Source organism: Lycium barbarum, chromosome 1 (assembly GCF_019175385.1).
Source record: "Lycium barbarum isolate Lr01 chromosome 1, ASM1917538v2, whole genome shotgun sequence".
NCBI classification, from domain to species: Eukaryota; Viridiplantae; Streptophyta; class Magnoliopsida; order Solanales; family Solanaceae; genus Lycium; species Lycium barbarum.
In genome coordinates this window covers 163,626,095-163,650,569 of record NC_083337.1, presented here as the reverse complement: position 1 = coordinate 163,650,569, position 24,475 = coordinate 163,626,095, and the positions used below count along the sequence as shown (strand labels likewise).

At 38.1% G+C, this 24,475-nt stretch overlaps 1 protein-coding gene, 1 long non-coding RNA gene and 1 pseudogene across 2 annotated transcripts; 2 read left to right on the top strand and 1 right to left on the bottom strand.

Moving 5' to 3' along the window:
• The first annotated feature begins 6,335 nt into the window (after positions 1-6,335).
• Positions 6,336-13,921, top strand: LOC132617436 (receptor-like kinase TMK3; annotated as a pseudogene).
• A 279-nt stretch (positions 13,922-14,200) lies between these two features.
• LOC132626154 (uncharacterized) lies at positions 14,201-17,991 on the top strand. Its single transcript, XR_009577141.1, has 8 exons — positions 14,201-14,689; positions 15,026-15,237; positions 15,320-15,437; positions 15,561-15,619; positions 15,740-15,844; positions 15,952-16,019; positions 16,155-16,238; positions 17,245-17,991. It is a non-coding gene; the product is annotated as an uncharacterized LOC132626154 (long non-coding RNA).
• Positions 17,992-21,053: 3,062 nt separating this feature from the next.
• On the bottom strand, positions 21,054-21,968 carry LOC132617429 (uncharacterized). Its single transcript, XM_060332432.1, has 3 exons — positions 21,478-21,968; positions 21,309-21,382; positions 21,054-21,212 (listed from the first exon to the last, which is right to left on the bottom strand). Exons 1-3 carry the CDS (start codon positions 21,572-21,574, stop codon positions 21,054-21,056), a joined length of 330 nt encoding a protein of 109 aa, XP_060188415.1. The 5' UTR covers positions 21,575-21,968.
• Between the last annotated feature and the right edge of the window lie 2,507 nt (positions 21,969-24,475).

Below are 24,475 nucleotides of genomic sequence, written 5' to 3'. Positions count from 1 at the left end.
TAGCGCTTTGACTATCACAATGAACTGTGTATTCTTCTTGTCGGAAACCCAATTCTTGAAGGAAACGTTTCAGCCACATAAGCTCCTTCCCAGCTTCAACTGCGACAATGTATTCGGATTCTGTGGTTGATAGTGCTACACACTTTTGTAACTTGGATTGCCATGACACAGCTCCCCCTGCAAATGTGAATGTATAACTCGAAGTTGATTTCCTGCTATCATAATCTCCTGCCATGTCAGCATCAGTGTAACCTTCCAAAATCGGCTTAGCTCCCCCATAGCACAAACATAGTCTGGATGTCCCCTTAGGTACCGTAGTATCCACTTGACAGCTTCCCAATGTATTCTTCCTGGATTTGATAAGTATCTGTTCACAACACCGACAGCATGAGCAATGTCTGGCCTTGTGCACACCATTGCATACATTAAACTTCCAACTGCTGAAGAGTAGGGCACTGCTTTCATCTTCTTCTTTTCTTCTTCGGAAGAAGGACATCTTTCCTTGCTCAACTTGAAGTGATTTTCTAGTGGAGTACCAACAGGCTTGGTATTTTTCATGTTGAACCTTTTGATCACGCGTTCAACGTATTCCTCTTGTGACAAGAACAACTTCTTTGCCTTTCGATCACGAATGATTTTCATGCCCAAGATATGTTGTGCAGGGCCTATGTTTTCATATCAAAGAACTTAGACAAATCTTTCTTCAAGTTGTTGATCATAGTTGCATCCTGGCCTACTATCAGCATATCATCCACATAGAGCAGAAGGATGATAAATTTTCCATCGGGGAACTTCTTCAAGTACACACAATGATCTGCAGTTGTTCTTTTGTATTGATGTTTCAGCATGAATGAGTCGAACTTTTTGTACCATTGTCTTGGGGCTTGTTTGAGACCGTAGAGACTCTTCCTTAACTTGCAAACGAGATGCTCTTTCTTTGGGATTCGGAAACCATCGGGCTGCTCCATGTATATTTCTTCCTCCAAATCACCATGCAGAAAAGTTGTTTTCACGTCCATCTGCTCAAGTTCAAGATCCATACTTTCCACCAATCCGAGAACCACTCGGATAGACATCATCTTCACAACCGGCCAAAAAATCTCATCAAAGTCGATTCCTTCCTTCTGTTAGAAACCTTTGACTACGAGCCTTGCCTTGTACTTCACGATATTTCCGCTAGCATCTTTCTTGAGCTTGAAAATCCATTTGTTCTTCAAGGCCTTCTTTCCCGGAGGAAGTTTCACCAACTCATATGTTTGATTCTTTTGTACAGAATTCATTTCTTCCTCTATGGCCTGTCGCCAATTGGATTTTTCACGATGAGATTGAGCTTCTTGAAAGCTCTCTGGCTCCCCCTCGCTGGTAAGAAGGATCCATTCTATTGGCGAGTATGACCTTTGAGGGATTAACCCTCGTGCAGAACGTCGAACTTGATTATTTCCAGCTGCGTCTTGGGGTGAAGGCTCCCCCTACTCAAGAATTTCTTCATTTTGATCATCATCAACATCTGCCGGATCAATGTTTTCTTGTTCATCATGGACATTATCATGAAGTTCCTCGTTGTTGAGAGGAATGTGTGGAGATTCAGGGACATCATCTGGAGCATGATAACTTCGGTGCTTGTTGACTGTTAAAGCACACTCATGAAACTGGTTTTCATGGAACACGACATCTCTACTTCGAATTACTTTCTTCATTTCGGGATCCCACAGCCTGTATCCGAACTCTTGATCTCCATAGCCGATAAAGATACACGGAGTTGATCTGAGATCAAGCTTCTGCCTCAACTCCTTGGATACATGCACAAATGCCTTGCACCCGAACACTTTCAAGTGAGAATATGAAATATCTTTCCCAGACCATATCTTTTCTGGAACTTCAAAGTTCAATGGGACTGAAGGTGACCTGTTTATAAGATAACAAGCTGTCAGAACAGCTTCGCCCCAGAATGGCTTTGGCAGTTTAGCCATACTGAGCATGCATCGGATTTTCTCAACAATAGTGCGGTTCATTCTTTCAGCTACACTGTTATGTTGTGGTGTTCGTGGCACCGTTTTCTCATGTCTGATCCCATGTTTAGCACAATATGCCAAAAACTCTCGGGAAGTGTACTCGCCTCCATTGTCGGATCGGAGGCATATCAGCTTCTTTCCAGTCTCCCTTTCTACCATAGCATGGAATGTCTTGAAACGATCAAATACTTGATCCTTATATTTGAGACAATAAGCCCAAACCTTCCGTGATGCGTCGTCGATGAATGTCACGAAGTATTTGCTACCACCAAGAGATTCTTCTTCAATGGGTCCACACACGTCAGAGTGGACAAGGCTCAGCAACTCGGAACGATTCTTTCTGGTGGAACTGAAAGAAACTCTATGTTGTTTCCCAAATAAACAGTGATCACAGGGATCCAAAGTTACGTCTTTATCTATTGAGATGACTTCTTTCTTTGCAAGAGTCGTCAATCCCTTCAGACTCATGTGGCCCAATCGTCTATGCCACAAGTTTAGCGATGTCTCTTCTTCAACTACATTGAGACTCGGTCGATACAACTTTACATTGGTTTTGTAAAAAGTACCACAAATATATCCTCTAGCAATAACCATAGAGCCTTTGGACAGCTTCCACGTACCATCCTTGAACAGATTTCCATACCCCTGTCGATCCAGAGCTACTCGTGAGATCAGATTCAATCTCAGATCCGTAACATGACGAACCTCTTTCAACACAAGTGAGCTTTCATTGCTGGTTTTTATGTGCACATCACCAATGCCAACAATGCTCGAGAAACTGGTGTTTCCCATCTTCACAACGCCGTGGTCTCCAGATTTATAAGTTCTGAACAAATCCCGGTGTGGAGTTGCATGGAATGATGCAGCAGTAACAATCACCAACTCAATATCATTTGTGCCCACGTGTAGGCATGCTTCCTCTCCGCATGTAACAAGTGCAATGTCTGGTGACACGGTGACCATGGTCTCACCATCTTTCTTGCTCGAACTCTTGTTAGTTTGAGGCTGCTCCCGTTTAAGCTTTCGACACTCCACCTTCTTGTGGCCATAGTTGCCACAATAGTTACAATAGCCCTCGAACCAAGTGTTGGTATCGACGGACTTTCCCCGCTCTCGTGATCTCCCTCGAACTTGAGATCTTCCTCTACTTTGACCTCGACCGCTACCTTTGCCTCAACCTCTTCCTCTACCTCCGCTTCTACCTCCGTTGCGTCCACTATTTTCAGAAACAAGGGCATATGATTGATCTACCCCGGCTTCTTTTCTTCGTGATTCCTCGTTTATTAAGGCGTCCGTGACCATCTGCATGGTCACCTTACCATTGGGGGCAGAATTACTGAGAGTGACGACAAGAGTCTCCCAGCTATCAGGTAGAGAACTTAGGAGCAAGATTGCTTGCTCCTCATCTTTGAGAACCCATTCGGCTGCACTTAGCTGGTTCACGAGATCTTGGAACTGACTTGTGTGTTCTGTGACAGAGGTATCGCTACGTAGCTTGTGATTTACCAATCGCCTCATCAACAATGTTTTATTTCGAGCCGTTTTTGCTTGGTACATGCTCCCAAGCTTTTCCCAAAGTTTGTAAGCACTCGTTTCCTGCCCGACATGATGGAATACACTATGGTCAATCCACTGTCGAATTTGTGCGACCGTTTTCCTATTCATTCTTGCCCATTCTTCGTCTGTCTTCTTGTCGGGTTTGGCACCTTTATTTTCGAGTGGCTCGGCTAAATCCTTAAAATTTAACAAGTCCTCCATACGAGGTTTTCACATGTTATAATTTGAGGATGTTAGCGGAATCATGGTATCCGATGATGATTTCTCCATGATAAAGTGCACCTAATCTGCTTGTACTGGACTGTGGAAGCAGAATCAGGCAAAACGGGACTCACGGTTGAATCCGGAATGGTCAAAACCCTAGGGAACCAGTCTGACCAATCTGAAAACCAGAAAAAACAGAGTGAACCGGGCTGCACTAATTCAAACCGAACCGGGCCGGTTTAACCACTGGCTGGTTGAAAAAGTCAACAAAAAGATGATGTGGCAATTGGACTTTGACCAGATCTGGTTCTGGTCAAACGGGTTGGTCTGGACAAAACGGGTTGGTCGTATCGGGTTTCTCCGGTCGTATTCTCCGGCGAGCTGGTGGCCGGAAGGTGGCGGAGCGGCGGCGGCGACGGTGGACAGAGAAACTTTGACTAGACTTTTGGAGGCCTTCCGGTGGTCGAAAAATTCCAAAAAATATATATTCGGAATCCTCGGAACGAGATCTTTCTAATGGTATACTCAGAGCCCAATTTTGGGACAAAACAATTTTGACTGAAAATTTACGAAACTTTAAAAGATTGGCCTGGAAGATTAACCAAGCTCTGATACCACTTGTTAGGATTGAAAAAGTCTTCTATTCATAACTGGAACAGAAATACAATAGGAGGAGCAACTCTCACACTCAACTATTACAAAAAACCAATCCTAAACTTAATACCTATATCTCACTCAAGTGTTTTCCTTACTGTTTTTCTCTCTTGCTCTTGGTGATGCTACAAATGATAGAAGGCTTCCCTATTTATAGGGATGAAATGAACTTATTGATGTCATTTGTGACTCAAGCAAGCATTTGACAATTTGCTAAATACAAGGAAAATGTTTTCTTCCTTAAAACAAGGTGTTTTCTTCCTCAAAACAAGGGAAATGTTTTCTTCCTTGTTTTGTTCCCTAAAATGAGGGAAACGTTTCCTTCCTCAAATTATGGGATGGACCCAACATCAATCAATCATGACAACAATTGTCTGTTGTGTAAGCTGTTCAAACGCAGAAACAAAACGGCACATAACTCAAGTTCCACATATCAGAATAAAGAATGTCAACAGGAGCATGAGATCTGGTAGTAAATGTTTTTCATGATTTGTTAAAATTAAATTGATTCATCTGCTTTCTCAACTGATGCTTCAATCTTTTTGCAGGAGGTTATTGTTGGAGTATTATTTTTCAAATTAATGTCCATCACATACTTTGCAAACAGCCATTGTTTTCTCTACATGTTTTACTTGGGCATTCACCTGATCTTTCTCTTCCTGAAATATTAATCATAAATTTGTTCAGCGGGACACTCAGGCTAAGTGAATTTCTCAGACTGTCACAAAATAGATTTCACATTCATGCAAAAGCTTGTGCCTTTGAATTCCAAAATTTTAGAAGAACACTTTAATAGACTCACGTCATTCACTTTAAAGAAAACAAAAAAGACATAAGGGTAAGAATGCCACAGATATTGAGTGGAATGGAAGGGAAAAAAAATACTACTAGGTACTTTACCTTGTTTAAAAACTCCTTGATGAATAAGGGGATGAGAGGAGCCGCTACCATTTTCCTGTATTGAGAACAGAGACTAATTTCCCTAGTTGAATATCTAATAACCCACAATACCATCTTTTTCCCCAACTGGAAGGTTCTCTCAATTCACCTTTCTGCTTGATTCCCCTTTTTTTCATAGTTATAGTGTGATCATAGTTATACCGCCTGGGATGACTATATTTCTTTTTGTATTGAACTTCTAAAGATAAGTCCAACTAAAAAGTAAAATAAAGTCGCAAAAGGGAGCGCACTAACATTTAAAGTAATCACTGATTTAAAACTGAAGATTAATACCATGATTTTTCAATAAAACTGACGATTAATACTGTGATTTTTCAATTGTGTTACCTCAATTGAATCCCAAGCAAAGATTACAATAGTCTGTTAGTGCTCATGGTTAAGCTTAAATTATTGTCAATGTAATTATTTTACATAATTTAAATTATGTTATTTTATAGAATATCGCGTCGCTTGTGGTTGATATTTATAAACTTTTGTCTTCATAATAAATTTCTATTAATAAATTATCTAATTAAGTGGCTAATTTTTTTTAATGATTATGAAGACTTAGCAATTAACAATATATTTTATACCGTAAGAAATATAATACAGATTATGCTTCCTTAATGAAAATATTATTTTTATATTTTGACTTTGGATCCAGGTTTTAGCACGAAAACTAGTATAGCAATTAGTAATATACCTCAGGCCTGAGGAAGTATAGTTGGATAAAAATCGATCTCAATAAAGGGCGTAATTATGCAAAATTTCTTTCTTGCTAATTGAACGAAATTTGTGTTTTCAAATTCTTCAAAAAACTAAAACTCTTGATGGTCCCATTTTTTTTCTTTTAAAAGAATACGACTAAGCATTGCCTAGTGGATAAATTATCTGCAAAGCAAATAAAGGGCAACGAAATAAAAGGTGGTAGAAAGAAAGCCAAAAAAAGCAGAAGGAAAAAAACAAACCATGGAGAATCCATGGAGGCGACAGTTGCCCTGGTGTGCAATCACTAGATGCAGTGATTCCATAACCAAAAGAGTATCAGCAATTTGTGGTTCTGTCTCAACCTTGATGGAGTGTTCTAGTCAAATTGGTTCTCAATCTGGTGCTGAATGTCCTACGGGAGCTGCTAAATATAGCTGCATGTCTCATTCCAAGCTCCAATTTAGTCATGTAAGTCCCTGCTGCCCTTTGTTTTTGTTGGTGTTCTTCTTTGCATTGTTGGTGTTATTGTTGTTTCTGTGGTTTTACATGTTTGTCAACATCTTTAGCTCTTGCTATCTATTTTCTCTTCAGTGTCCTGATTCTCAAATTTGGGATTATGGTTTTGTCTGCATTGGCTGTCTTTTGCCTTTGCTGGGTAATTCCCAAAATGTATTAAAGCTGAATGTAACTACAAAATCAAAAGCTATTACCGAATTAGTAGCATTTTCCCTTCTGACAACTAATTAGCTTTTCATTACCAAAATTGGAGTTATGTACAAGAAAAGAACTGTGATTGTGAGCAACATGCTCCACATCCCAGTCATCCTAATTCTAACATCTCACCTGCAGCACTAACAACATACCAATAAACAAAATAAAGAAACCAACAAACTAACTCTACTAAACTGGGTACAAGTTTAGTTGCTCAAGCCACTTAGCAGTTCTTGCATTGAGCCCTCCTCGGTAATGAACCTCTTGAATTATCTTCCTAATCACTGCTACAGGATTTTGCACCTTGTCGTGAAATAGTTCTTTCTCTCTTTCCATATGTAGTAAACAGCAGCCACCAACACCATCCTATAGAATTCATCCCTTGGGCACTTCCCATATGCATTTTGAGGTTGCCCAGTTTAATTCAGTATCCCCATCTCCTGGTCTTCTAGTAATGCCTAGCTATAGTAGAAGCTTCTCACATATCTATTTTGACACCAAGCAAGCAAAGAAGATATGTGAAATACTCTCGGGTTCTTGATTGCATAGTGGACATACTTGGTCATCAAAACTTCTGGAATCTTTCTTTCCAAATTGCCTACCAAATGCTTGCCTGGACAGTTCTCCATCTATCCCTGTCTATTGGCTGAGAACCTACTTCCTCCCAACTGTGTAGAACATCAATCATTCAACCCTCTCCTGAAGATTTTATATATGGATTTTGATATCAGAGGAGTTGTATACTTAGGTGCATTAGCTGTATTTCTCGTAAGTGTGGTTTCTGGCTTTACAAATCCGAATGATTTCAAGATTCTAAATGATTTCAGAAACGGATTAGAGAATCCAGAGCTCCTGTGATGGCCTTCTAAGGGGATTGATCCATGTGGTCCTCCTGCATGGCCCCATGTGTTCTGTTTTGGTGACAGAATCACCCAAATTCAGGTTGAGGGTTTGGGTTTGAAGGGTCCTTTACCTCAGAACTTGAATGAACTAGATAATCTTCAAATTCTTGTCCTTCGGCAGAATGGTTTTAGTGGAAAATTGCCTACTCTAAGTGGATTATCCGATTTGAAATATGCCTACTTGGATGAAAATCAATTCGATACGATCCCTGGGGATTTCTTTAATGGTCTTAGCACTGTTCAAGTTTTGTCTTTGGATGTGAATCCCCTTAATAAGAGTGGATGCTCTATTCCAACTGAGCTGCAAGATTTAGTTGAGCTGGCAACATTTTCTTGCATGTCTTGCAATATAGTTGGACCTGTGCCTGATTTTTTCGGGAAATTTCAATCTCTCACTGCTTTGAAGCTGTCATTTAACCGTTTAACCGGTAAGATACCCGATAGTTTTCGTGATTCAAAGCTTAAGATTTTGTGGTTGAATCATCAAGATAGTCCTGGAATGACTGGTTCAATCGACTTAGTTAGTACTATGGATCACCTTACGTCGTTATTGCTTCGAGGCAACAATTTTGGTGGACCAATTCCTAATACAATTGGTCATTTGACTTCTTTGAAGATACTTAGTCTTAATGGAAATCAACTTGTTGGTCTGATTCCACAAGCTCTGGCTAATCTAAACTTGACTGTGTTAGACTTGAACGATAATATGCTAATGGGTCCTATCCCAAAGTTTAGAGCTGCTGTTGCTACATACTCCTCAAATTCTTTCTGTCAGCCAACTCCTGGTGTTCCTTGTGCTCCTCAAGTTAATTCCCTTTTAGATCTTCTTGGTGGTTGGAATTATCCAGCCAATCTTGCTTCCGAATGGTCCGGTAATGATCCATGTATGGGTCCTTGGTGGGGAATCAGTTGCAGTCCTAAAGGTCAGGTTACAATTCTTAATCTACGGAACAAGAACCTTACGGGTACACTTAGCCCTTCACTCGCAAACTTGGATTCACTGCTCGAAGTTCACTTAAAAGGAAATAGTTTGCACGGTCCAGTTTATCACGACCCAACCCCGTAGGCCGTGACTAGTGCCCGAGTTGGGCACTCTAACACACTTATCCAGATCGAATCACATACAGATAGCGCACGCGGGCACAATTATCACACGCTGCCTCTAATCATATCAAACTGTCTCAGACACATTTCAGCACAACCATATACATATATATATATATATATATCAAAGCCGGCAAGGCTATCAAATGACGCAACGGCCCAAAACATATACAAATGCAAGCCGACAAGGCTGCTATGGCGAATGGGATCATACAAACACACCTATGCAAAAGTAGGCACAACCCACATATACGTCTACAGACCTCTAAATAGACCAAACGGATCATAAGGCGGGACAGGGCCCCGCCGTACCCCTGAACAAATATATACATACGCATCGAACAAGTATATATACCAAAAGGTAGGCTCCAAAATGAAAAGAGCACTCCAAACTGCAGAAGAGTGTCCTAAACTGGTGGATCACCAAACTGTGCGTCTGTACCTGCGGGCATGAAACGCAGCCCCCGAAGAAAGGGGGTCAGTACGAAATATGTACTGAGTATGCAAAGCAGAAGATACAGAAATAAATATGAGGCATAAACAAAATAGTAGTACAGAAAATAAGTACAAATCCATTATGTCAAAATGTTTGATTTAAAAATATAAGTCATGCATAGGGTACAGAGGAATATGGTCGCCCGCCCGTCGTTGGCGCCATAACACAGCATAACACCATAAAGTTTCAAATCTCCGTATCTCCGTCACATATCATAACACAGCATAACGCCATACACAGCATACCACCATACACAGCATAACACTAAATATAAGTGGAACCCGACCCTCTTGGCGAGTAGCTCGGTGAACCATAAACACAGCATAACTCCGGAGTATATCAAAGTGCGCACGACAACAGAACCGGCCCGGGAACCGGCGAAAGATATATCAAAACGCACGAGTAGAGTCGTGAGTAGTCATATGCATAAAATCATTATCATGAACTCAAACATAAGTAAAATGATCATACTTGAAAATCGAAATAATAGTCATAACGAATTCTTTCAAAAGTTCCCGAATTACATAAAGGAAAGTCGCGGGACCCACGGACGGGGTGTTGACCCGAGTCGGGCCTGCCTATGGAAAACATACTCATTATACATAACGCAAACTCTTATAAAAATATTGGAGCAATCCGAGCCTTTATGCGAAAGATATGGCATTAAAAAATTACGAAATTCTTTAAAGCGAAACCTTTCTGTGCAAGGTTCGGAAAGCGATTATTTCAAAGACATAATGGTTCATATTTCATCAAATCATACATAAGAGTGCCAAGGAATATATAAGGGTCATAACATGCTCGGATTTCGAATCTTAGAATTTTCCTCAAGGCTTATAATCTAGCCTATCGAAAACTAAGGCATGCCAAAAGAAAGAAGGATTGGGTTTTACATACCTTTAGCGTTTAGTCGTATTATAACTTGTACTTGCTGCCCAATAGTACTTATCCTATATCAAGAGCTACAATTAGTCTACAAAGGAATTTAATACGTATTTTGACGCTCACAATCCCTTTCTAACATTTAAACGACGTTTCGTTCGCATTCAAACAAACTAGTGCTACAAGCTAACATTGCTAATCATTCTTTCATATATCAATCCAAACTTGTTTAACATGACTTAGGGGACTTTGGATAGCTTGCACATCATTCAAATCAGTCCCAAACTCACGGCCAAACAGCACATACCACAATACCATTTTCACTTAGCAATTTTCCAGTCTTAACTTACCACAACAACAACACGTTTAATAACATTACTTTCACGATTCTTGAAACTGTTTTAGCATCATTTTTATTCTTACAACAGCCAACAAATCATTTCAATTTCAACTTGAATCATTGCACTTCACTTTCACTATATGTTCATAACAACATTCAACATTCAACATACACTAATTCACTTCTAACCTTAAAACAGTCCATGGTTTTGGACTGCTTGTATACTTCAACATGATTCGTTTCTTTAACACCTCAATTCACATATTCAATATGCATACAATACCCCATAATGTCCATAACAACAACAATCAAAATATGACACAAAATAGTCCATAAATTCCCCTAAAACAGCCCCCTACACGGCTTCAACACAACTACAACATCTTCATGATTTTCATCCATTTATCCGTACTACAACACATTCAATTCATTCCCAATACATGTACAAGAAGATTAAGCATGATTCCATCTAAGTCTAAAACACACGGCCCCCTTCAACTTCAAGAAAAACAGTCCAATACCAACATGCAACACCATATACATTCAATTCATCACAAAACATATGAAAGATTATCAACTCTTACCTTGTCACTCAATCCTTCAATCGGCTAGCCCTTCAAATTCACTTCTTGAATTTCAACACTTGTTCTTGCTATTCCAATAAATGCTACACGTTATTGTACACCTTCAAAGGGGTTAGATTGCTTGAGAAACTGAATTCTTGATCAACTTGGAGAGCCAAGTTCTGGCCGTGAGCTTCAAGAGCATGCATGGCATGTTTATGGTTTCTTCTTCCCTTGAAACATAATGGTGAATGTGTAGAACATTTTAGGGGTTTAATGGTGAGAAATAAATGGAAGAGCTGGCCGTTTTTTGGTGGTGGAACAGCCATGGAAGGTCGTGGCTCTCTTTCCTCTTCACTTGGTGAAGATGAGAGCCTTTCTCTCTCTAAGTTCACTTGGTGGGATTGGGAAATGAGTTGTGCATGCTACTTTGGTCAACAAGGAGACCATTTTGCTGCCCAAGAAGGTCTTACACGTTCCCCCAACTAAGCATGGGAAAAAATCTGATTTTGTCATGTGTTTGTGGGGCCCACACGGCCACTAGTGAAAATTTTGTGAACATTTAAGTCTTAATACTCAACCCAACTTGCATCGTCCATATCTCCTTACCACGATATCATTTTGACGAGCGGTTTGTTGCATTGAAAACTAGACTCGATGAACTTCATTTTAGGATTTTGAAACATCTTAAAACTCCTCATATACTAGGAGGTATGCCTCCTACAATATAGGCTAAAATCGGGTCCGAGATTTTACTGAAATTGTTCCGATTCATTTCGTTTAACTTCTTATCCTCTTCCAACCTCATGTAACCTCTTATACATACATATACACACTTATATACATCAATAAAAATCCATATACACGTCTCGAAGGGTCCGGAGAATCACAATAACCTTAAACATAACTAGAGAACTCACAAAGCTTTGACGAAACTCCAATCGCAAAAGTATATTCATATCTTTTGTCCATCCTCTATATCATTACTAATAATCTCAAATACTTTAAAAGGTCACTCGCATTACCTCATATACATACTCATAGCGCGATTTCAAATCCTTTAGGTAACCGTGTCACCTTGGGATACTTAAGGAAACCATATATATAACGATATTCTTACTAACTCGATTAACTTTCCTTGAACCTTCTTAACTCATTCTTTCTTGTTTTAATACAAGTAGCACGGATTATTATGGAGTGTAACACAGTTCCAGTGAGTTTAACAGACCTCAGATTCTTGAGATTATTGGACTTAAGTGGGAACAATTTTGATCCACCACTGCCAGAATTCCGGGATAGTGTGAAAGTCATTACAGACGGGAATGCTCATCTTGCTGCTAATGTAAATGTGGCGGCTCCTCTTCCGAGTATTGTTCCATTTCCCTCATTGAGCCACAGTCCTGAACCATCGAAAAGCCCGTCACCCGGTGATAATCAGCCAACATTCTCAAATACCGTGATCATTGTAGTTGTGAGTGCAGTTTCTGTGGTCTTAGTTCTTCTTGCCATTTTTTTGTTTTTCAAGAGCAGGAGAAAACGAGAGGAGGACTTGATTACTACTGTTATCCGCCCCCCAGACCCATTCGATCAAGATAATACTGTTAACCTTGTCATTTCAGCCCAGGACCTTCGAAGGGCAACCAATAATTTTGCACCGGAGAATGAGCTAGGTCGTGGTGGCTTTGGAGTTGTTTGCAGAGGTGTAACTGAAAGTGGAATTCAAATTTCAGTGAAGAGAATGGAATCTGCGATTATTAATACCAAGGCATTGGATGCATTTCAAGCAGAAATAGCTGTGCTTTCTAAGGTTCGGCATCGCCATTTAGTTTCACTTTTGGGTTACTCCATCGAAGGGAATGAGAGGCTTTTGGTATATGAATATATGCCAAAGGGCGCTCTGAGTAGACATCTTTTCCGCTGGAAGGACCTGAACTTAGAGCCTTTAACATGGACGAAGAGACTCAATATTGCTCTAGATGTTGCTCGAGGGATGGAGTACCTTCATGGTTTGGCACACCAGAGCTTCATACACCGTGACCTCAAATCATCAAACATTCTTCTAGATGATTATTTTAGAGCAAAAGTTTCTGATTTTGGATTAGTGAAACTCGCTCCTGACAAAGAAAGGTCTGTTTCAACAAGGCTTGTAGGAACATTTGGATACCTTGCTCCTGAGTATGCTGGTAAGTTGCCTTTTTTTTTTTTTTTTTGCCATTGGTATCTCTTTCATAGACACTCATTTCGACTGTTCTCGTAAATATTTCCATTTTAGCATCGGTTGTAACTCTCTGGTAACCTGTTAAATGAACACATCTCTACCTGAGCGGAACCGATACACATTTGCTCTCTAGTCACTTTTCATTTATCCTAACTCATTTTACTTCGTCTCTCCAGTGTCCGGAAAAGTCACCACTAAAATACATGTCTACAGCTTCGGGGTGGTGTTGATGGAACTTGTGACTGGACTAACCGTCCTTGATGAGCATCGATCCGAGGAAACTCGATATCTAGTTGAGTGGTTCTGGAAGATAAAATCGAATAAATAAAATCTCCTCGCTTCTGTTGACCCAGGTCTTGACGCGAAGGAAGATATCCACAAGAGCGTTTGCATTATGGCTGAATTAGCTGGACATTGCACTAACAGAGATCCTAATCATAGGCCTGACATGTCGCACGCTGTGAATGTGCTTGGCCAACTCGTTGAGTCCTGGGAACCTGTAGAAGAATCCGGTGAAAGTTCAGGAAATGACTGCACTCTACCTCTGCCAGAAATGTTGAAGAACTGGCAAGATGAAGACACTGGAGACTTCATTGTTACTAGTCAAGATAGCAGAGGAAGTATGCGTTAAGGTAATGCAGAACATAGTTACTGCGGTAGTATTTGAGTAGGACTCTTTGACACTAGTTTGAGTTTGAGTAGACAAGCTATGTATCTTTCAATATGGTTTGAGTTTGAGTAGACAAGCTATGTATCTTTCAATATGGTTTGAGTTTGAGTAGACAAGCTATGTATCTTTCAATATGGTTATCTGTAGGACTTTGAATTGTATCTGCAACTACTTCATTGTAATCCTACAGTATATAAATTGATATATACCAGCTCTTGAAGGGTATGGGCATCAGTTACCTTTCATGCATCAGAAGAGCCAGCAGACTTTTGTCTCCTTCAATCCTCCTAGGAATTTTATTCTGCTTCTGTTACAGTAGTTTATTGCAGATACCCATTCAATTAATTTCGCCATTCTGCTGCTACATTATTTTCTTAAATCTCCTCTTCTGAATGTGTAATTGTGGAATTCTTATATACAGCTGATTTACTGGAAAATCCAAATGAATAATCTTGTTTCGCTTTTCTTTTTTCTCTTTGCTATTGCCAGTGATTCTAGTAATCTGAATGCTATATTGCCAGCACATATTGTCTTTCTTTTAATGTGTTAATTTTCTTGATATTGAACAGATCCCTCTTTCGTAAATATCTGAGGATGCTTATAAGACATCTGCTGACTGGCTTAACCAGCGATTGTTTGATGCACTTGGTTCCTTTGGTGTAACCAACGACTATCCTTAATGTGACCGTTTGATGCAGTTGGGCAAGTATAATAGCTGTATTAGTAATGGTAAGAGCTCAATTTGATTAACAACCTTCCGTAACAAGTTTGTCAATATGTTGAGGTGTGTTTCTATAGAATTTATATTAAATATAGTTGCTTGTAGAAACTTTTTTTGAGCTCCTGAGTTATCTTTACTGTGGGAGTAGAACATATGTACTTCTGCTCATGTACAGAACGGCAGTTGCTTTGGGCTCGTAATAAAAGTTTTTACTTATAAAATGGCTCCATGTGCTGTTAGCCAAGACAAAACAAAACACTTTTATATCTTATGTTTTTCTTTCTAATGTCAACGTGTTAGATCTGGTTTTGGCTTGCTTGTTCTTAAGTTACTGTGTTTTATAGGTCTGGCGTATAAGGACTGGTCATTGCTTGCGGCCCCTTGAACCTGCACATTCTCAGGGTGTCACCAGTCTTATCTTCTCTCGAGGTAGAAGTCAGATCTTAAGCACATCCTTTGACAGCACAGCAAGGTTTTTATCCTTTGACCATTTGCTGCGACGGAATGTCATCACTAAATGTTAGATGTAGTGGTTTTAGCTAAATGATGACCTCAGGTGCGCGTTATAGCTATAAATTAATTACTGTAGGTCTTTGTTGGGAGAAGCATGCCTGATATCTCTGTTTCGTTTGTTGTAGAATTCATGGCCTGAAGTAAGGTAAATATTTTAAAGAATTCCGTGGACATTCATCTTATGTGAATGATGCTATGTTTACTTTGATGGATCTCGAGTCAGCACCGCATCTAGCGGTGAAGGTAAGCTTGCTGTCTTTCAAGTGATGGCTGAGAAAAGCATGTCAGTTTCTTTTCCATTTCTATTTTATTGGAGCTATCTACTTTATTCTGTGTGCATAATTTGTCTGAGTTGCCTCAAAACAGGTCTGGGATGCCAAACTACAGAGTGTCTGCAGACATTCAGACCACCTCCTCCTTTAAGGGTATTCGACTTGCCTGGCCATATTACCACTATATTACTTATTAGGTGTTAGGTTTTCTGAGGATACTTTCTCTTACGCGATTGTGGTTTTTTGAACTTGTTTGAATCTTTTTCTTTACAGGGTGGTGATGCATCTGTGAATTCTGTCCATCCTTTCCCTAAGAATACAGAGCACATTACAGTGTGCAATAAGACGTCATCTAAATATCTGATGACTCAAGGACAGGTAAGCATTGTTGTTTGTGGATCATTCTTCTTTTCTATTCTTTATGTTATCTTGATGGAGCGCAGCATGTATGGTACCTTCAGAGTTCTTAAGTTATTATTATGTAGGCACTCAAGTACACTCTCTCTGTCATCTGATTTTCGAATACTCAGCAAAATCTGTTTTGGCCTGAAAGGTGGGATTATCTTCTTTAGTACTATGAGCATAAAGTTTTGAGAATGTTGTTTATTAGGCTCCAGATTAACCATTTACTCCTTTAAGTGCTACGTCAGATGTGATTGCACTAATGTTAGAACCAAATTCCTTGCAGCTCTAATATCAGAACTGTAGTTGAAAGGAAACTGAAGGAAGTTCTGTTGGTGAAGCACCATAGACACTCATTTCGACTGTTCTGGTAAATATTGCCATTTTAGCATCGGTTGTATTTGTTACTCTCTGGTAACCTGTTACATGAACACATCTCTACCTGAACGGAACCTATACACTTTTAGTCCCTCTATGTTTGTAAATGTGTCAGTACTGCAATGCGAATGCAGACTCTGCTGATCTGTGCTTATGATCTGGGCACCTTCCAATCCTTTCCTTCTCCAGTCAAAATATAACAGAGTAACTAAATGGAGCATTTCTGTTTTTCCTTTATGTTGTCGTTGTGCCTCCTAAATTGATATACCTCGGACACTGAGGTATCAATCTCGCATCATTCAGTGACATTTTCATTCTTTTCCATATCTTTGTTAAATAAATGTTTCACATCCTCTCTCCATATGATCATTCATAGCATAGTTATCATCTTGTCTCCACAAGAAGAATTAGAAACTCCATCCCAATTAAGATACTTTTCTCTCGTTGGCATGGTACTGTAATATGCTTGCATAAAGCTGTTCAACAAGCATGGCATGTTGATCAGCTGCTTTTTAAATTACCTGTTAGTTTTAGTGTAGAAACTATTGCTTGGTTAATCTTAATGTTACCCGTATATCTAAGTTCTTTGTGTTGTTGAACTAATTACCTAGTCACTTTTCATCTATCCTAACTCAAATTTTACTTCATCTCTCCCGTGACCGGAATTGGTGGCCTATATTTAAATCTTAAGCAGAGGTCTTAAGCATATTCAATAAAACTAGCTTCTGCGTACGTCACATGTGCATCTCGTGCGCTGCATGTGCATTTTGTACGTTGCACGTGCATCCTGTGTGCCGCACGTGCATCCCGCCCGCCGCACGAGCATTCCATGTCAATTAATAAAAATATTTTAAAATCACATATATATTGTTGTTAAACATGTGTGTGAGGTACACATGTAAAGTAAAAGAAAATAAGTGCTTAGGGGCCTAAAACACTCGACTTTGTGGTTGTGTATAGAGTCGGCCCTGAGTCACAACTAAAATAGCCGTCTTCAGCTTTAGGTGGTGTTGGCGGAACTTGTGACTGGACTAACCGCCCTTGATGAGCATCAATCGGAGGAAACTTGATATCTAGTTGAGTGGTTCCGCCAGATAAAATCGAATAAAGAAAATCTCCTTGCTTCCGTTGACCCAGCTCTTCACGTGAAGGAAGATATCCAAAAGAGCATTTGCATTATGGCTGAATTAGCTGGACATTGCACTGACAGAGATCCTAATCATAGGCCTGACATGTCACACGCAATGAATGTGCTTGGCCAACTAGTTTGAGTTTTGGAAACCTGTAGAAGAATCGGATGAAAGTTCAGGAATTGACTACGCTCTACCTCAAGTAGAGAAAATCTCCAGGAGATTATCTCCTTGCTTTCGTTGACCCAGCTCGTGACGAGAAGGAGATATCCACAAGGTTTTAATTTTATTTGAAACAGGTTTTAATTTAGTTTGGGCTGGTTTAAGTTGGCGACGTGGACCTCTAATTGGAGGTCACGTGTAAAATTTGTTATTTTAAAATCAGTCATTTGAGCTATTAATGGTGAGTGGCATGGATGAGTCATTTTGGTCACGACGATGGCATAAGTGAGCTCAACTATTAACGAGTGTCATAAATGAGTCATTTCGAATAGTTCAATGATATATTTGAGCTTTTTCTCCTTTATGTTTGACGGTCAACATCTTTAGCTCTTGCTGTCTGTGTTATCTTCATTGTCCCGATTCTCAAATATGGGATTAAGGCTTTGTCCGCATTGAGTAGTCTTTTGCCTTTGTTGGATAATTCCTGAAATAATGAATTAAAAGTGATTGTATCTACAAAATCAAAAGCTATTATTACTTTAACAGATGTATATTATTACTTCACGTTTAAGGTTGGTAGCAGTTTTTCTTAAATAGACTGAGTTAGTTGATTTAATAAATTTCATATATCTTATGGTTATATCCAAAAAACATTTCTCCACATTCTATTTAATAAAATAATAGGAGTACATAGATTCCAAGTTAATTACGTGAGTATTATTTATGTAGAAACTAAAGTACTAACCATTACAGAAGTGTGAGAAATCAAAGGATAGAGAAGGTGTCATCAATTTGTACTTGCCTTTAGGGTTTGATCCACATGTAAATTACTGAAAACACTGCACCAGAACTCTTAGCTAATTCGGTTCTCTTCTTCTTCCTTCCACAATTCACTCACCTTATCATCTTTTTGCCAGAAAAGGTACCATTTTTGTGATGCATTAAGGTAACGCTAAACCATCTTTAATTTACAACAAAAGAATAGATCAGAATGATCGATTTATTATACTTACACGCTACCTAACGTATCTAACAATGATTATCTACTCTCTACGTGACTTTCTTTACACCAAAAGCAAAATAAAAGAATACAATTCATCTTAACACTCTGCAATGAATTATAGTTGTCTTAAAAAATTCTTGTTTTTATAAGATAAGTTAAATTTATTCAAAATGTACCAAGAAGGTACAGAAAAGTACTAGATAAGAAATCTGGAATATTTGTTACAATCAACTCAGCATATCCTAAACCTCCAAATACGTACTGAAATAAGTTTCCTGCTACACTTTCTTTACGCCAAAAACATAAACCTCCAAATATGTACTGAAATAAGTTTCCTACTACACTTTCTTTATGCCAAAAACATAAATTTTGCAAATATCTGTTCTTCACAACAGCAATGTGAGAACTTTTGCCTTAAAAACATCTCCTATTCCTTTCCAACCAAGTAGTCCATACAATGCAAAGAAGGATTGTTTTCCAGATTTTCTTCTTTATTTTGCCCACTTTCTGACTTTACCATCTTTCGAATAGAGTTTATATACTATAAGTCATAACCCATTACACTCCACATATGTTTAAAAAAGTGGCCCCAAGTTTGTCCAGCTTGTTTACAATGGAGGAATAAATGAGTTGCAGATTCCTGATCTTTCTCACAAAAGAAACACCTACTGCATAGGACAAATCCCCTCCTCTAAGCTTATCTTGAGTGAAGCAGGCATCTGTAGTTGCTATCCAGCCAAAACAAGCCACTTTTGGAGGAGCTTTAGTCTTCCTCCACTACATCTTCGAAGGCCAGTTCACCTCCCGCAATCCAGCATGTCTCTGCATCAAGTTGTAACAACTTTCAACAGCGAACTTTTTATCTTTGCTTTCAACCCATCCCTCCTATTGTCATCCAGAATCACTGGTTCAGTAAGTTTAACATCCTGAAAGCCCCTTCTTCTTAAATTTTCTTGAGTTAGACAAGCTTCTCTAGCAACCAGCAAAGAAAAGCACACAATCTTGGTATGCGCTTTAGCTTTTCACATGCTCTTCCATGACCAGTTCACTTGGCCAGTCCGTAAAAAAGTAGGGCAAGCAAATTTTACAGTACATCCTGTTATTATTTTTATTTCTATAAAGAGATTCTTCTCCTCCTTGAGACCTATGAACGCTTCCAGAGTTGCAAAAAATTCATCGGCTCTCCCCTGCTCTCCCAATCATTCAACCCTCTCCTGAAGATTGTATATATGAATTTTGATATCAAAAGGAGTATTTCTTATATACTTAATGTATACTTATATACATTAGGTGTATTTCTTGTAAATGTGGTTTCTGGTGTTACAAATCCGAATGATTTCAGAAATGGATTAGAGAATCCAGAGCTCTTGTAATGGCCTTCTAAGGGAAATGATCCTTGTGGTCCTCCTGCAACTCCTCATGTGTTCTGTTTTAGTGATAAAGTCACCCAAATTCAGGTCATGGTTTGGGTTTTTTAAAGGGTCCTTTACGTCAGAACTTGAATGAATTAGTTAATCTTCAATATCATGGCCTAGATAAGAATTGTTTTAGTAGGAAATTGCCTACTTTCAGTGGATTATCCAATTTGAAAGTTGCCTGCTTGGATGAAAATCAATTCGATATTATCCCAGCAGATTTCTTACATCGTCTTAGCACTGTTCAACTTTTGTCTTTGGATGTGATTCCCCTTAATAATAGCAGATGACCTATTCCAACTGAGCTATAAGATTCAGTTCAGTTTGCAATTTTTTATTGCATGTATTGCAATATAGTTGGACCTGTGCCTGGTTTTTTTCGAGAAATTTCTATCTCACTGCTTTGGAGCTGTTTTTTCTTCTATCAACCATAGAGCAACATATGAGATTTTAAAATTTTTTTGCTAACTGTCATGAAATGCACGTCTCACGGAATACTAGTGTTATGCACGTTGCAAAGCATATACTTATAGTAGTTCACGAAAAGGATCAATTTTAGAATATAAATGATAATAAAAATTATATTATTAATAAGTTTTAGCCTATTAGAACAGATATATCTCCCATGCATTGATAGGGTATAATCTCCAATATAATGATACTGCCAGTTTAAACATTTTTTAACACATTAATATAGTTTAGCCTGTGATAGCAAATTAAAATCTCGTCTTCGGTTTTCTTGATTAATGAGTAATACTTTATAGAGATTTACTTGTATTTATTTCAAAAGTGACCTAAATATACAAATCTTTTGTACACTGTCAGTGAAAAAAACTCAAACTCGAACTTAAATATACGAGAGGCACCATCGAGCAATGATTGAAATGATTCCATTTGCATAGATGAGATTCTAAGAAAAGAGAAATTAACAAAGTGCAGTATTTTACATCACAAAAATCCTGTCTAAGTTATATTTAACTTAGAACTATAACCTTTGGAAGGTGATACCCCGATAAAAAGAAAACAAAAAAGAGAAAACTGAACAAGCCGATTTGCAAAAGTAAATATCATATTATATTATATTATATTATAGATAGCTATGGCATAATCTCAGGTTTATTCCTAGGTTTACCCCCATTATGGTGCAAAGGGTCTGGACTCATAGGTGCTTCTCTTAATTCCACATCATCTCGGCTTATTGTTTTTCTATTTACGGTAATGGGAACTGTCTCTTTCTCCTTCAAGCTGTAAAGCACCTGCAATGACACATACAATGAAGAAATTAATACAAGGAAGACGAGCTTAATTAATTTCCTCTCTGAATATTTAACATGCACATATAGATTAACAACCTTTCTGTTCTGAATCATGTGTTGTTGCATGGCGGCTTTTCCATGTGCGCATCCACTAAGCAAGAAACAGTAATCTGAAAACAGAGTAATATTTAATTCACATGGTAAGCGAAGTCTTATACATAGAGCTATTATATTTATTGAAAGACACAAATTAATTAAGAGAGAAAGAGACCAGAGGATTGTGCTTCCAATGGGAAGAGAAAGATGCAGAGGATCACCATTAACATCAAAAAGGGATACTTGTTAGTGAAAGGAGGAGACATTTGAAGTTTTATTTAAGTACTCCAAATTACACAAAATAGTCCTAATGCGTAAATGAGATGAAGTACTAGAAAACTTAATGAAGTAAATATATTGAGGAATAATGAGCAATTTTATAGCATTTCAAGACTCTAGGAGAAGTAGGAAGATTAACTTAAATGATTATACTGAGCAGCCATTTGAGGATGTAAACGTAAAAAAAAATAAAAAAAAAATGGAGTAATGATTAATAGCAGCAAAGATTTGGACAGCTAATATCCGCGGATTTGCAGAGAAGAAGAAGATAAGATGCAAAGAAAATGCAAAGCACAGGGTACAGACCCATAGTTGATGCTTGACATCCTTCTGCTAATAGACGGCCTAACTATCACTTCCCCGATCTTCACTAATTATGGGTCTATAACCTCAGCCTTTTCTAGCATTACATCATCCATATAACAGAATCATGCATGTAAATCTTTAGCGCATTACAACTGGTTTGTGAATGGCTTTACGTTCAATGTAAATTCTTAGAGATATTAATTGCTACAAACAATACGCTACTTGTATATAGGGATACTTTATGTATGTGTACGTGTATGTTCTACCTTTAGCCTTACTATAGAATAATGGAGCATTAAGCAGCTAAAAATCGTTAAATCAGATGGAATATAAGCAATTAAAAGTGAAAAAGTACTATACTTGATGTCCAATTTGTTTTTTTTTTTTTAAAAAGGCATATATACAGTATCACCATCTTAGAACTGTTAATTAAAGACTTCAAATTACCATACCATACATTTGGAGATAAGCAAATAAATGTGTAGACTTTCTATCAAACGAAGGTTACTGACGATGATGATTTGCCAGTATGGTCGGATGATCAAGGGTATGGAATTTTTGCTCTACAGATTTAAGCAATGTAGCTTATAAGATATTTTAGTATTTTCTAGTTTACCAAAACTAATATTCTACGTGCAACATCAGTTTGTCCTATATGATATTTTGATTAATTTGTTTGATGACTTTGGTCCAACATGGTCTATTTGATGTTTATGTACTAATAGTGTGAATAAAGAGGGTCTATATTTTCTGCTCCATTTACTTTATTTAAATAGATATCTTTAAACGGTTAGTAAATATAATTGATTTGTCTATGTAACTTATCTCTCGACCTGTTAGAAATAGGGCTGTGCACAATTGGGATATATCCGAGAATCTGAATCATTCCATGCTATTTGGATGGTCGGATTTTGTATATTTGGTTCGGATATGTGTTGTGTGTTTTTTTTTTTTTTTTTTTAAATTTCAGATATACGGATCGGATTCGGGTTGGTACAATTTTAAACCAATCCGATCCGAAACCCGAAATATACGGATACATATAAAAATTGCACTTTCATTTTAGGTTATTAGACATTTGTTTGGGATTTCAATTTACTTTGTTGATGATTGCAGTTTATTTTGTTTATGGTTTTGTTTATTGATTGATTGATGAAGATTATGAACTAGGTGTTGGGTTGTTCCCTTTCAGTTTATTAGACATTCGTTTGGGATTTCACTTTATTTTGTTAATGATTTTGTCTAATAAACCTTATTAGACATTAGTTGATGAACATTATGAACTAGGTGTTGGGATGTTGGCGCATGCAACAGTGCTATAAACTTTTTAATAAGGCATCCAATTCGATTTGAAAATTCAAAACGTTTACCCCAACCAAACATCAAAAATTCGATCCAATCCGAGGTTAATTTGAATTGGATCTGGATTGCGTTTTACAAAATTTAAAATGTGCTACATCAAGTAACAGGGAATTTAGCAAAAATGACGCCTGACAGAAGCTAAAGATATGACCAAAAGAGGAAGAGCAGAGGATTGTCTTACTTTAGTAGATACTCCACTAATTATAGATGACGTGATCATATACTAGTACCACTAGGCACTAGCTAGAAGATTGAGATACGGGGTATACAGAATCTACTATTGAACTCGTAGTTTCTGTTATGCTTAAATAGTCTGTCAGATCAGCAGTGTAGTTAATGTGATTTGAAGTATTGGATATCTTTCAAGTTGATTTCCTCTGAGGGCTTTAAGCAAGTGACAGATTGAGATCCTGTCCAACTGAGTACTATTGTCACTTTGGGCAACCAAAGGACACCTGTGCTTCCTTTCTCTGATTTCTCTCTGGCAACTTTAAGGATAGTACAGAGCCCACCACAGCTGGAAAATTTTGACACTAGGAGAGTGGTGACGGTATAAATGTTGTAATGATTATTAATCCCCAGTTAAAGATATGTACACTATCATTTGATTTGCTGACTAAATTATTTTGAAATTATAATTCTAAAATTGTAATCTCTGGATTATTTTATACCACTTAGGGATCGTTTGGTAGATAGTCGAAATTATTTCGGGATTATAATTTCGGGATTAATTTATTCCATCTATTGAGATTATTTTATACCATCTAAAAGATGGTATAAAATAATCCCAGTATAAGTGGGTTAAGAAGGTATAAGCTGGAATATCCCAACACTAATTTTTGTACCATGTTTGGTACAAGGTATAAATCCTTCTACCAAACATGGTACAAAAATTAGTGTTGTGATATTCTAGCTTATACCTTCTACCAAACGACCCCTTAAGAGGTAGGTTAATATAATCTCTAGTTTGATGGAATAAGGTAAGATATTATGATTAAGTTGAGACTATTTTTGTACTGTGTTTGGTAAATTCACTCCCAACTTTAGTTTTTTGCCTATCATGTTGTTTCTGCTTTATTAGAGCCGAAGATCTATCGGAAATAACTTCTTCATCTGACAAGATAGGCGTACACTTTACTCTTCCAAACGTCACTTGTAAAATTACACTGCATATGTTGTTATTGCTGGTGGGAAATTCACCGCCAAACTTTTAATCTTGG